The 14,977-nt window shown below is 37.9% G+C and overlaps 1 protein-coding gene across 9 annotated transcripts in view; it reads left to right on the top strand.

Annotated features, from left to right (window-relative positions):
- The window catches only part of cadpsb (Ca2+-dependent activator protein for secretion b), a 156,156-nt gene that overhangs the window by 98,496 nt on the left and 42,683 nt on the right, over nt 1-14,977 (top strand). For 5 of the 9 annotated variants that reach the window (XM_088338162.1, XM_088338164.1, XM_088338160.1 and 2 more), the window contains exons 14-16: nt 6,329-6,430; nt 6,515-6,578; nt 8,326-8,449. In XM_088338162.1, coding sequence (XP_088194288.1) covers nt 6,329-6,430; nt 6,515-6,578; nt 8,326-8,449 — 290 coding nt within the window. Of the gene's footprint in view, nt 1-1,459; nt 1,616-6,328; nt 6,431-6,514; nt 6,579-8,325; nt 8,450-14,977 lie in introns of all 9 variants that reach the window. The other 4 variants (XM_088338158.1, XM_088338157.1, XM_088338156.1 and 1 more) reach the window with 1 other exon arrangement.

Here is a 14,977-nt window from a genome sequence, read left to right as displayed (position 1 = left end):
AAATAAAAACAGAAACTTCAATTATAGAAATAACATATAAGGCACAGAATAACGATGTGAGGAAAGGGACCTAAGTTAGGCTCATCCACACTGAGAGGTATGGCAGCAGTTATTAAAGGATTGTCAGCCATCGAACCACAACCTACCAGTGTATCACCCTCCTCTATCATCACACAAAATAAAAATAAATCATAAAAGTAAAAAAACTGCATATAAAAACTAAATAGAAAGTAGAATATTTGACAGTAAAAGGTGAGAACCTAAAGTGAAATGATTCAAACTAAATAAAAGCCATTTCAAAATACAAATATAGATAAATACCAGGAGTTGCACTTAAAATGAATTACATTTTCTTCTAATGTGGTAAGAATATCATCAAATAATCATTTCATATATTTATATGATTTCTTTATACTTGTATTGTTTCTTTGTGTTTAATTTCAATGTTGTCTTGCTATTTTGATTTACGCATTGGCTTTAATGACGGGACTGTAATGTGTTTTTTTGTCTGATATTTGACGCATCTGTGGTGTAGAAGAAGTACTTTTTTGTAGCCTATAAACCTGGCATGTGCAAAGTCCTGCCCAGAGGCCAGTCACGGCCCTTGGCAATTGTTACTGACCGCGGTGTCATAAAATTAATAATCTGTAACCCACCAGTAATGATTTTACCATCACAGCAGCACTTTTTCGCGAAAGCCTGTGAGTCAAATGAAAGTGCTACAAAGGAGAGGTTCGAGGTTGCCAGGCTGATCACCAATCACTGCAAAACTTCCACGAAGGGTATATTTCTTAAAGACAGTTCAAGGAATCCCAGGCTGAATAGTCCGTCCTCGCAATTTTTCACTTGACCAAATTTGGCCCACTTTCTGAAAAGTTCGGAGACCCCTGCTTTAAACCCTTTTCACACTTTACAGTGTATTCTGAGAAAGGTAGGCGCCACAAAATGCAGGACACTCAATCTAGAGATGGGCTGTAGCAGTCATTTTGTGCTATTTTAATGTTGTGTATAGCCAACACTTAACTCCTATAATTTCCTAGCATATCATTGGTAAGATATGCACTCCAAAATTTAAATTCTTACCCTAGATTTGAGGTATCATCTACTAAATTCGACAGGATATCAAAAACGAAAAAGCATAAATTACTTTCAATAAGGCAAGACATCATTTTTAGGGTTGAAACATACACTTCCGAAGTAATAACTTGGAAATGTTTCCATTCCAAGACAAGTTGGGTGTCAATTCAGTACACAAAGGCTTCTTTTACACATATCAACATGCAAAAACACATTATAGTCCCATAAATACAGTCACTGTGTTTGCTTTTAATTTGTGTTAACCATTTGCATTTCCACGTGTTTCCTTGTTTTTTCTTTGTATTCTTTTCTTTCTGTCCTCTGTTGCCGTAGTTTCTTACTGTCCGTATTATTCATCCTCCCATGCGTCCATTAAAGTCAGAGAGGGCCGCAGTTACTGGGGGCCGCTGGGTTACGAGGCCCTCAGGAGCCCAAAGAGCTCCCAGAGGCCAAATCCTGACTCTGGCTCCAAAAGAGCTCACCTCATATTGAAGTTTAGAAAAAGAAAGGATTCCAAAGTCTCTCAAGGGCATAACAGGTGAGACACGACATCAGAAGGGTGCGGAATCGCCTCGAGTCAAACACCCTTAAAAGGACAGTGTGTATTTTGTAGCGCCTCCGTGTGATAAAAAGAAACTCCATTCAAAAAGAACAATATTGATTTAAATAAGCGAAAACACTGTCATACAAACATGTATCTTAAAAAATATCCCTCTGTTGTGAAATGAGAATTTGTTTTACAGATAATGAGCCTAACCTAAAGAGAGCTGATATATTTGTCCATCATCTTGCTGCTACGGGTACCCAATAATCTCTAAAAAGTAAAGTAAAACGGTGCATATCTCACTTTGTGTCATGATTACTGATGTGACTCTGCAGTGCCTGCTCATTTGGCACTGCGGATTCTGATTGGCTCACTGTCACTATTTGAACTCAGTCCTGTCAATCCCCTGTTGTCAGTCCGTCTACAAACCTCAGTGAATACTAAGCAGGCGTTTTTCGACCCTGACTCCAACCTGTCCCAGTTTTGCTCCCGTCTGTCTCCAGCTACGACCTGTTTTGCTCTTGGCCACGTCTGTTCTCCGTCCTGGCTAACGACCTCTTTTTGTCCCCCAAATACGTCTACTCTCCCGTTCTGGCTTACAACTCGTTTCCGACCCCGACTACGTCTTGCTCTCCCATACGACCAGTTTTCCGCCCCTGACACCGCCATCGCTCACTACGGAAGATCCACTTCCATGTTCGGATCACAATCCGAGTACGAGAGCAACTTGCTTCCCGCGCCCAGCGAACACCGGATCCCGGGCGCTGCCCTTCCTCTCTCTTTCAATAAAACTTGTGGTAAACGTCACGCAAGTGGGTCCTGTTTCCGTTCTGGTCCTGACACTTTGAGTCTCCATGGTTTGTATTCCTTATTGTGCTTTTTCTCACTAATTTTTGGTTGCATCACATAATACATTCATTCATTCTTTTATTATCTGCACCGCTTATCTTCAGTAGGGTCGCGGGGGGGCTGGAGCCCATCCCAGCTGTCTTCGGGCAGTGGGCAGGGGACACCCTGTACCGGTTGCCAGCCAGTCGCAGGGCACACAGGGACATACAATTCCCTCGCTCATTCACACCTGGGGACAATTTGGCCTGGCCGATTAAACCAACATGCATGTTTTTGGAGTGTGGGAGGAAACCGGAGTGCCCAAAGAAAACCCATGCAAGCACGGGGAGAACATGCAAACTCCACACAGGAAGGTTCGATCTCATGACCTCAGATGTTTCTGATGTCAAGAATTACTAATGAATTCAAATGGGTAGCGTGTAAAAGACATACTGTAGTTATTCGCGTAATACGTGCATGTTTTACCACATAAATTACTGTATTTGCGCAACGAATGATCAGTCGAAAAATGGCGCTGATGCAACGGGAATCAAGAACTAACCACTGCTCTGCCATGCTGCCCACATAATACATGTAGAGGTCAAATAATACACACTGTCCCTTCAAGCGTACATTTGCAAAAAAAAAACAGATGGGAAAATAATCATCCAACCCCCCACCAAAAATTCTGGTTCCATCTGCAGGCAATTATGCTCGTCTTATTTACTTTTTTTGTTTGACTTATTTATTCCTAAAATGATGTGTGTATTATTTGGCCTTTAGAAGTCACTGTTCTGTGGTGTTTGTGAAAAAACGAGTGCTAAAAAAACAAGGAACAAGACAAGCTACAGAGACTCAAAGTAACCAAACCGCAGTATTTTTTTGCCAAGCAGATTTTTTTCAAGTACCCGTAGCAGCATGATGTCAAATATGCCACTTTCCTCTGGTTGAGGTTCATGTTATGTAAAAAAAAGTCAAATTTCTGGACTTCATTATTATTTTTAAAATGCACGTTTTTATGATAGTCAATGTATTTTTGCTTCTTATTCACATTAAAATTGTTTTTGATTAATTTTCTTTTTTTTTTATTTGACCACAAAAAAGCACGAAATAATACACACTGTGTTAAGAAACCTTTTTGGGACATTCATTACTTTTTTAATTCAATACTCAGAAGGAACACATTTCAGTAATTTAATACTTAAAATAAAGCTCATATACAATTATAGGTTTTATTTTACTTTTTTGAAAAAATTATTTTCATACTTGTTTACTTTTAATATGATCTCTTTTTATTTGTTTATTACTTCCACAATTTTTAAGCTATATGATTTTAGTGCTTGATTAATTTCAAGCTTTTTTTGTGAAAAGTAAGAAAAAGAATAATGAAATTAAAGTGAACGAATCCACTATTTGCTATGTCCAATTGTTTTGCTAATTTTCAATATTACTTTCCAAACATTTTCCACAAAAACAAGTTGAAAATATGGTAAATACGAATAAAAATGTATGAATTGAATAAAAGTCTGCCACAGGATAACTCTTAGAATCATATTACTCAAATAAAAGTAAGTAATAGACATCCAACTAATTACAGTATAATAAAACAAAAATAACTAATGAAGTATGTTTGTTATGTATTCTTTCGTTCAGAGTGTGGTCAAGTGAGGGATGCAAAGTGAGAAAATCCTTTCTCATGTTGAGAATTACTACTGAATTCAAATAGATAGCATGTAAAAGACATACCGTAGTTATTCGTGTAATACGTACATGTTTTACAGCATATATAACTGTATTTGCGCAATGAATGATCAGTCGAAAAACGGCGCTGATTGCAAAACATTGGATGCAACGGGAATCAAACCCACTGCCGCCACCAGTGAAAGCGGCGAATCCCAACCACATGACCACCAGCGTTTAGTGGTTAGATCTCATTATCAAACTTCTCAACATTATATTCAAAGTATCAGAGATGAATGTTAAAGAGCGCAGAAAACAGAAAGTTCCCCTAGAAGACATACAGTGGCTTGCGAAACTATTTGGCCCCTTTGAACTTTATGACCTTTTGCCACATTTCAGACTTCAAACATAAAGATATAAAACTGTTATTTAACAGTAGGTGGGACACAATCATGCATTGGATATTTTAAACTTTTTTAACGAATAAAAATCGAAAAAGTGGGTGTGCAAAATTATTCAGCCCCTTTACTTTCAGTGCAGCACACTCTGTCCAGAAGTTCATTGAGGATCTCTGAATGATTCGATGTTGATCTAAATGACGAACGATGATAAATGGAATCCACCTGTGTGTAATCAAGTCTCTGTATAAATGCACCTGCACTGTGATTGTCTTTGAGGTCTGTTTAAAGCGCAGAGAGCATCATGGAGAACGAGGAACACACCAGGCAGGTCCGAGATACTGTTGTGGAGAAGTTTAAAGCTGGATTTGGATACAAAAATATTTCCCAAACATTAAACATCCCAAGGAGCACTGTGCAAGCAATAGTATTGAAATGGAAGGAGTATCAGACCACTGTAAATCTACCAAGATCGGGCCGTCCCCCTAAACTTTCAGCTCATACAAGGAAAAAACTGATCAGAGATGCAGCCAAGAGGCCCATGATCACTCTGGATGAACTGCAGAGGTCTTCAGCTGAGGTGGGAGAAACTGTCCATTGGACAACAAGCAGTCGTATACTGCACAAATCTGGCCTTTATGGAAGAGTGGCAAGAAGGAAGCCATTTCTTAAAGATATTTATGAAAAGTGTCATTTAAAGTTTGCCACAAGCCACTTGTGAGACACACCAAACATGTGGAAGAAAGTGCTCTAGTCAGATGAGACCAAAATCGAACTTTTTGGCAACAATGCAAGATGTTATGTTTGGCGTAAAAGCAGCACAGCTCATCACCCTCAACACAGCGTCCCTACAGTCAAACATGGTCTTGGCAGCATCATGGTTTGGGCCTGTTTTTCTTCAGCAGGGACAGGGAAAATGGTTAAAATTGATGGGAAGATGGATGGAGCCAAATACAGGACCATTCTGGAAGAAAACCTGATGGAGACTGGGATGGAGATTTGTCTTCCAACAAGACAATGATTCAAAACATAAAGCAAAAGCTATAACGGAATGGTTCACCAAAAACATACCAAGGTGTGAGTGAATATCAGTTTCTCGATGTACAAAACTGATAGAGAAGTACCCTAAGCGACTTGCAGCTGTAATCGCAGCAAAAGGTGCCGCTACAAAGTATGAACACAATGGGACTAAATAATTTTGCACAGATACTTTTTTGTTTTTTATTTGTTAAAAGTTTAAAATATCCAATAAAGTGTGTTCCACTTCATGATTTTGTCCCACTTATTGTTGATTCTTCACAATAAATTACAGTTTAATATCTTTATGTTTGAAGTCTGAAATGTGGCAAAAGGTCACAAAGTTCAAGGGGGCCAAATAGTTTTGCAAGCCACTGTGCATAAAAGTTCAAAAGCATTGGGAGGGAAACAGGTACAATGTCAATTAAATGTTAGTATTGTGTTTACTGTATAGTTTATGTTGTCATTGAATGATTTCATTTATCTATTCTACGTCTATGAGCTGAGAAAAAGTTAAACAAAATTGTATACGGATTTCAGATCCAAAATTCGGGGTGTGCATTATACAAATAAGTGGTATTAAAATAATAATAAAAAAACTTGGTTTTTAACGACAAATAAGTATTCAATTAAAAGATGCATTAAAACTACTTTGACAAAAATGGAATTGTGTCAGTCAATTTCCTACAGCTGGAGAGAAATATGAGAATTCTTGTTCAGAAAATGACATGAGTTCGTGTTCACGCATTTCCACGTTTTACACTCTTTTGTGTAATCCTCACAGGCCAGACGGGCTTAGCACCGTCAAAGTGGACGAGAAGGAACGATTTGAAGACATCAAGGAGCGCTTGCGTGTGATTTTGGAAAACCAGATTGTAAATTTCAGGTAACTCTTACACGGGCACGTTGCACTTGACTCGACTCTCAAATCAATATGACCGAGTCTTCTCATTTCATTTCCTGCCTGCAGATATTTTTTCCCCTTTGGCCGCCCGGAAGGTGCACTGAAGGCCACTTTATCTTTGCTGGAAAGGGTTTGTGAATATTTTAGATACTTAGATAAAAACGTGTTTACTATTTCTTGGTTGCAACATTTGCTGCACCCGCAGAACCTGCATCAGCACAAAAATTATTGCACGATACTGCATGAAATAAATTACTGTACGGATTGTCACACTGAGTATACTCCTACTTGTTAGTAGTGCCCTGTCTCCCTCTAGCGGTTATTGATGAAAGAAACCACTGCCAAAATACAACTTTGTTGTACTGTACAAGTATTTATATTAAAAACAGTGTTTCCCAACCCTTTCTGAGCCAATGCACAATTCTTAATAATAAAAATCTCGAGGCACAACGGCTATTAAAACATAAAAAATTTAATTTTAGACACCACTTTTAAACTTAATTAAAAATCTAGGCTTAAAACCCACTTCTATTCTCTAGCTTGTGAATGACCTATATTTCCTGTTGACAACATCTATTTATTATTTGGTATTGCAACATCCGTTGCAGCCTGGTTTTGGTTAATTGAATTTGATAAAAATCAATAATTCACTTGTATTCATTTTCTTCCTGTTTTTGCCACTTATTTTTTTACTTACTTTATTATAAAAATAACGTAAAAATAAATATATATAACAACTTCACTACACATTATTAAAATGGATTTGAATGTATGCTTTAATAATAATCATTATCAAACTTAATAGTAGTTGTATGTTTTGTTATTTTAAGAACGTTGTACTTAAGAATTACTATAGAATAGAATGTGTAAAACATTTGAAAGTTTTTAAATACTGTCAAAGGTAAATCAACACATTTCATTCATTAAAACATTCCTGCTTTTCTGAATATTTTGTTTCTTAAATGATTTCGAGATACATTATTTTTTCATGTTTTTTCAAATACTATGTTATCAAAAAGTTTAAAAATAAATAAATGAAATATTAAAAGAAACTTACTAAAATGGTTAAAATAAACAGAAAATAAAAACACATTACACAAAAAAAAGTGAACACAAGAAGAACCATAACTAATATAAGGGACTCCTTTAACCATGTCCTGTCAAGAACCAGAACAGGATCAGGACCCAAAAGCGTGACGTTCTGACACAGAGTCATGCACGTTAGGCAGCGGTCTGGTGTGGAAAGACAGGAAGCCAGAGACCAACAAGATCAATTCCAATTGCCCGAGTTGATATCGGACAGATGAGGTCGATACCGGACAGGACGGGGCAGACAGGATAGATAATGAACCAGGAATCGAAAATAAACAGGACAAACTAGAAGGGAATGAAAACTGGAAAGCCAATCTCTCAACGAGCCGCAGCTGGTGCCACACGGGCGGGGCCAATTGGGCGCCATGGCAACCGTGATACGGCCACCGCCTCTTTGACCTAATGCCCTCTGGTAGGCGCTTGAAGTCATAACGACTAACAGTCTCAGAGACGGTTTCTTCTTCAGAGCTATCACCACCCTAAACAAGTGCGTAAAACTGTAAAAATCTATATTTTTTCCGGTAGCATTGAAAAATCTGCACTCACATTTTTTTTTTTTTTTTTACATATTTGGGAATTTATGTTGCCGCTAAATATTATTGCACTTATTTTACTTCCACTAATAATAACAGTTTCTGAGCTTTACCTTTTAAATATTTTGCCTATTTATCCTGAATTTTTTTTATCTTATTTCTTCTTTTAAGTCTAAGTAACGTGTCTATCCTTGTTTGTTTTGTCTAATCCCATTGCAAGACAATAAAGGCAATTCTTATTTTTGAGTGCAGGTCCTGATGAAGGACATTGTGACTCCAGTCCCTCCTGAAGATGTCAAAGGAGTCATCCGCAGATGTTTGGAGCAGGCTGCTAACCTCAACTACCAACGCATTAAAGACTATGCTAAAATTGAAGGTAACCATCATCCGAAAATAATTTCATTGCAAAAACATAATAATTCAACTGGCGTCTGCAGAAAATAAAAATAAAAATGCTTACTTGCTTTTTAGTAGTGCTGGGAATAAATTAGATTATTTCAACCTAGATTAATACCACTCCAATTATGGTGTTAATCTAGATTAGAAGTTCTCAACTGGTCTGACTGGAGGGACCCACCACTCCAGCCTAATGACAAGCCACAACCCAAATCAAAAAAATGTTTACTTCTCAAATTTATGTACGTAGTAAAATAACTGTGTGGTTTAAATCAGATAAAGTAGAAGATATTCTTTCTTTAGTCAAAAAAAGGAAATAACCAGAAAAACCGAAATAAATTCACTTACCATAAACACTGGCATATAAACCTTCATTACATATAAACCACACCCTAAAACAGGTTTTAAACTGCCACATACTGAAACACATTCATACTTAGAATATAAATAAATAGTGCACTTAAAAAACGACAACTACTTAATTATGCAGATATAAATACCAATATACTGGCAAAAACCTAAAAATACAACATTTTCAAACCATTTATTTTAGCTTCCTACAGAATTTCAATACCAGACACTAGACTGGGAGGTCGCTGGTTCGCGCCTCGGCCGAGACATACCTAATTGGTATAATGGCGGCGCCCTCTGTTGGCTGCGGCTGCATCGACTCGCTACAACGGGTCAGATGTTTCGACATTTCATTCTGTGTACATTGTTACAAAGAATGACAATACAAAGGAAATTATTATTATTATTATTGTTATTAGTAGTACAACATTATAGTATTCTGCAGTAATTTCTTCCACTTGAATGTTTTTGTCACTGTTTTCCAATTTTCCTTCTTCTACTCACTACCTTTCTTGGGACCCGTTATCATAGGAAGAAAACAGAAATAAAACCAACAAAATGACTAGAAAATGAGATGCGGCCCCGCTCAAACAGAATTCGTCCGAACAGGAAATAAACGAGCTAGTGCAGTGTTTCTTAACCTTTTTTGAGCCGAGGCACACTTTATAGTCAAAAAAATCTCTAGGCACACCCTCTGTCGAAAATGTAGATATTAATTTATTTGTTTTTGATTTTAAAGATTAAATGATCATGTCGCCTAAATTGACAGTGTAACATTTTTATCATTGTGTCTGGTCACTGTGGATCTGGAGTTAATACAGGTTGTTTATTTTGGTCAATAATTTTACATTAAATTGGGATTTTACTATATTTATCACTCTTATAGGTTTTACTACATTTTTTTTCTTTTTCTGAAAAATAATAGTATAAAATTAACACTTAAAACGAGCAAAAAGATCTGTCAGTACGACTTTTTATTTTACTAAATTAACTTTTTCTGATTTGGTTTTTTGTATAGAAAATTATCAATTTAAATGAGTACAATTAAAAGCAATATTTTTACACTGATTAACTCTGCTGCACATGCGCTAACCACTGCGCTGCCATACTGCCCACTAGTAAACTAATTGCATAAAAAGAGGGCCTTATCTGTATGGCTGGAGAGCTTTTGGAGGCTCACAATTAAATTATAGGATTTTAAATCAAGGGTGTAACATTTGATTATAAAACCATTATTTAGGTTTTTCTTTCCTAAATATTTTTTTTCTTTCACTAAGATTTAAACTCTTTTAGTTTTAATCATCTGTGAATTTGTAAAAAAAAAAAACAACAACATTGGAATACATTTTCGCTTTAATTTCAGTTTCAGAGAAACTCATACAAACTGCAAAGTGCCACAAATAGCACACAAACAGAAATTTAACTGCAAATGATTTAAATGACTGCGATTGGCTGGCAACCAGTCCAGGGTGTCCCCTGCCCACTGCCCGATGATTGCTAGGATGGGCTCCAGCATCCCCGCGACCCTACTGAGGATAAGCAGTGCAGCTGATGAGATGAGATGAGATTTAAATGATAGATTTCACGTATTTTTCATGTTTTAGTGAATGTTCACCTGACGTCAGGAACATTGTTGTTCAATTTTATATCAATTATAGCAGGGGTGGCGAACACGCGGTTCTCGAGCCGGGGCGGCAGTAGCTCAGGAGGTAGAGCGCTCGTCTTGGGATCAAGGGATCCTAGTTCGAATCCCGGCTTGTCCGTGTTACTTGTCAAAGTGTCCTTGGGTAAGACACTGAACCCCTAATACCCCCAATAAGCTGGTTAGCGTCTTACATGGCTGCAATACAAGGCCGCTATTGGGAAATGTGAAGCACACTGTAAAGCGCTTTGGGCAGTCATTGACTTGAAATGCGCTATATAAATGCAGATCATTTCATTTCATGCGGCTTTTGGCCAATAAGAATGCAGCTCTTTGCCTCATCATATTTTGTATATACTTTGGCTCTCTGCCTCGTTTCATGTTTAGTTTCTCCCCCCTCTTAAAACACACTTGAATCCATCAGAGTTAATAACAAATAATAGATAATATTTTGAAATTAATTTGGCAAATGTGTTGTTTTTATGCTGCTCCGGACACATAACTGACTGCAAATCATCTGCGTAGGTTACGTCTAATGGGGGTCAGTGCATGGTGTGGCTCTTTGACTCTCACGGTTAAAAATGTCATCTCTTTGTGTCAAACTTGTTCGCCACCCCTGTATTATAGGAAATTAGCTAAAGCTTGTCTCGACGGCAAAAACACCCAGGTGCAATTTCTTTATACAACATTTTCTAATCCAGTTGATTACTGATCATTTTCAATCATTAGGGATAACAAAATATAGTTTAGTAGCAAATGTTACGGTGAAAAAAGATATCCAATCACCACACATGAGTGCAATCGAATCGCCTTGAACTTTAAAATAACGTAAGGTTGGGTGTTACCTCCAAAAATTTCTGGTTGAGGAATGGTAAATGAGCAAATGCAGCTTTGCTGCTTTGGAGTGGCTCTTGGCTTTGGCGCGATCCAGTGGACATATTTAAAACTGCAGGTCATTGTTTGACAAAGAGCGGCTCATTTTTCTCCAGTGTTTCTCTCATTATAGTCTTGTGGGTTGGATTAAGTCTGTTTGTGGGTCGTAACATTAAGAGACCAACAAAAAATGTATTTCTTTTTTAGCAGGCAGAATACAACATCTCGATTGGTTATCAATTGGTTTTCCCTTATTTCCCAAATCCGTTCTACCCGATGTTAACCAAAACCTGCTTGGTGGCAGTTGCCATAGAAAGAAAAGACAGCAATGGACTCAACTTGTCTTTTTCACCCATTTTATCCCAGATGTCTTGCTGTCTCTGAGTGCAATAACTCTCTTCCTTTTTTTCAGGCCCGTTTTAGCTCTGTTCTGTTCTGTAGCTCAAGTTGGCCTTTGTGTAGAAGTGTGCACGAGTAAAAATGCATTCAACTCCCCCACCCCACAAAAAAAACAATCCTTCCAATCTGATCTGTCTCGGCGACTCCTCGACGTTCCTCTCACAGCTCCTGAGGGAATCTCACAGTGGTACCCTTTACAAACACCGCCCCCGAACTGCTCTCAACCTTAACACATCTCCCGCCTGGAGAGACCAGCAAGCTGTCCTGTCACTTCTGCCTCCCGCTATCTTCCCTGTCCACTCTGCTTACTTTTCCTCTCCCACGCGATTGCTTTACGCTCTATCGGGTGATGTTCGATCCAAGCGGCTTCCAAAAAGAAGCGATAATGGATTGATTCGCTACAAGCGAGAGTGCCACCCTGCATGTGCTTGGAGACGCCATCTTGATCTCTGGAAAGAACCTTGCAAGGCATACCTCTGCGATGACGGTGGTGTAGCGTGTGGTTAAAAAAAAAAAACAGTGATCAGGCAAAAACCATTAATATAAAGTAAAAGTATCGTGTAGAGGTCATTATGGACTCTAAATTGTCTTTAGCTGGGTTAAGCACCTGCTAACATACTAAAGGGACTAAGCACAATGGGAAACAGAATAAGGAATCCTACTTTAGGGGGTCCCGACAGTGGGATTAGATACAAGTGTTGGGAAGATGAGGCACAAATTTTAGTCACAAGTCTAAACAGTTTTCATACAAAAGTGGTTGGTGCTATTGCGCACTCTATTTTTACGCGCCAAACATATTCCATCTCCAGAATATTTAAAAACAACAACACTCGCTTGCTTAAAACCAGAAGTGGCAAACCTTTACTAAAACAGAATTCTAATGTGATCATTGGAGCGGGTTATTCATGTACGAAGATTAAGTCTCCCTTCAAAAAAGCAGCAATAGACTTAAATACAGTGGCGTGTATTTTACACTTAGGCCTTCAGTTGTGCTACGTCTGAATCAATCAATCAAACAGGGTTCTCCAACGTGGTGCCTCCTAAAGACAGTTGATAGGCCGCGCACCTTTTCTGTGATCAGCTCACCAGTGCTAGGTCATTTTGATTTCCGAGTAAAATTATTTTCTTATTGGATGACTGAGTCTATTTCACCCTATTTTTTATATAATTAACCTAGTAAAAACATACATGACAAATTCAAATAAACACATTCCAGGTCATGGTCTTCAAGGACAAAAACAAACTACTCAAGTATTAATAGTTATTTTTAAGCAATTAATAAGAGAATAGAATACGAATCTATTCATGTATTAAACATATATATTTATTTATGCTTTTATGGATTTATTCTGCAGGAAATACAAAAAACTAAATTCCAATTTATTGGTTTTATAAAGTCAATGAGCAAAAAAATGCAGTTTTCTTAGCTTGCTATCTTTTTAGCTTCTCAGCAAACTATCTAGCTGGCTTTTACATTTTTGCATGCTATAAAGCTAACATTTTATATTTCTTTCCTGGCTATCAAACTGAATTTTGGCCTCCTTTCTAACTAGCTATCTAGCATGTATTCCAGCTTTTTACTGTTTTAGCTAGCCATCCAGCTCCCCTTTAGTATTTGATCTGTTTACTTATCTAGTTAACTATCAAGCTACATTTCAGCTGTTTAGCAAGCCATCTAGCTAAGTTGCTGTTTTAGAAATTCATATCACACTTGGTGCCCTATTTCCTTGTTTTTCACAGGGGCTGCGTTTCAAAAAGGAACCACGAGAGACAAAACCTTCGAAGTAGAAACTTTTATGTTTTTAATTATTTAATTCTAAATCCAGCTCCAGACTTCCTGTGTGGAGTTTGTATGTTCTCCCCGTGCTTGCGTGGGTTTCCTCCGGGCACTCCGGTTTCCTCCCACATTCCAAAAAACTTGCATTTCAGGTGAATTGGCCATTCCAAATTGTCCCTAGGTGTGAATGAGCGAGTGAGTTGTCTGTCCCCGTGTGCCCTGCGATTGGCTGGCAACCAGTTCAGGGTGTCCCCTGCCCACTGCCCGATGATTGCTGGGATGGGCTCCAGCACCCCCGCAACCCTACTGAGGATAAGCGGTGCAGCTAATGAGATGAGACATTGAAACCAAAGAACAAACCCTATTACCTAGCTAAATCATTTGTTTAACAGATTGAAAAAAACAATTATAAATTACAGTACTTTTAGAATATCTTCCGTACTCTCAAATTATAATTTAAAAAATAATCTTACGCTATACTGCACTATTGAGGGGTGGATTTTTTTCAGGACACTACTTTTTACTTCAGATCATAATTTGTTGTCGTCATGTGGACGCTATTGGAGAACAAAAATGTGGTGTAAAAATGCTCCCTTTAATGTGAGAAAATGTTTTTCCTCTTATCGCGATAATCTAATTAGCCCTGCGTGCTACCCTGGTGCTAATTAGGGGCAACTTGGTATCCGTGGGCAAAATGTTGAATACCCCTGCTCTCTGTATCCTATTCCCAATATAGAAAGTAACTAGTTTTAATCATATTGATGTTTTTGAGTTTTTCCTTGCCCTCATGTAGGTTTTAGATCAGGGGATGGTAGTCTAGAAACTTGAGAAGGGACTGCACAATACACAAAGAGGTAAGTATTAGTTTCAGGAGCGAGCAGCAGGAGAGAGAGTGGGAAAGGTGAGAGGAGAGAGAGTGGGAAAGGTGAGATGAGAGAGTGGGAAAGGTGAGATGGCACAACATTCATTTGGACAGGTAACTTAAAATTAGTTTTACCTGGTTATATCAGTATCAGAAATTATTTTCCCCCCATTTTATTAACACTCCACTTATTGAAACATGAATATTTTGTTTGTTTGTTTGTTTGTACATGATTCAATTGTTTGTTTGTTTGTACATGATTCAAATTGAATCTTTTCTTCCGGCGCCGTCACGAATGGCAGCCACTCCAGCAGCTCCCGTGTTATTTTCGATTGTTCTCGATTGTTCTCAGCTCGGGGATGCTGCTGGAAATGTGAATTTCCCTTCGGGGATGAACAAAGTATCTATCTATCTATCTATCTATCTATCTATCTATCTATCTATCTATCTATCTATCTATCTATCTATGCGCTAATTAGCAACAAAGAGTAGCTCTTAGCTTGAAAAAGGTTGCAGACCCTTGATCCATAACAACCTTATAAAATGGCAATATTATTGAGGAATATAGCCACATTTTACTCACAAAAAACGTTTTAAGTCTTTA

Source organism: Urocampus carinirostris, chromosome 6 (genome assembly GCF_059441175.1).
Source record: "Urocampus carinirostris isolate Australia breed hairy pipefish chromosome 6, RoL_Ucar_1.0, whole genome shotgun sequence".
NCBI classification, from domain to species: domain Eukaryota; kingdom Metazoa; phylum Chordata; class Actinopteri; order Syngnathiformes; family Syngnathidae; genus Urocampus; species Urocampus carinirostris.
This window is presented reverse-complemented; position numbering and strand designations above follow the sequence as displayed.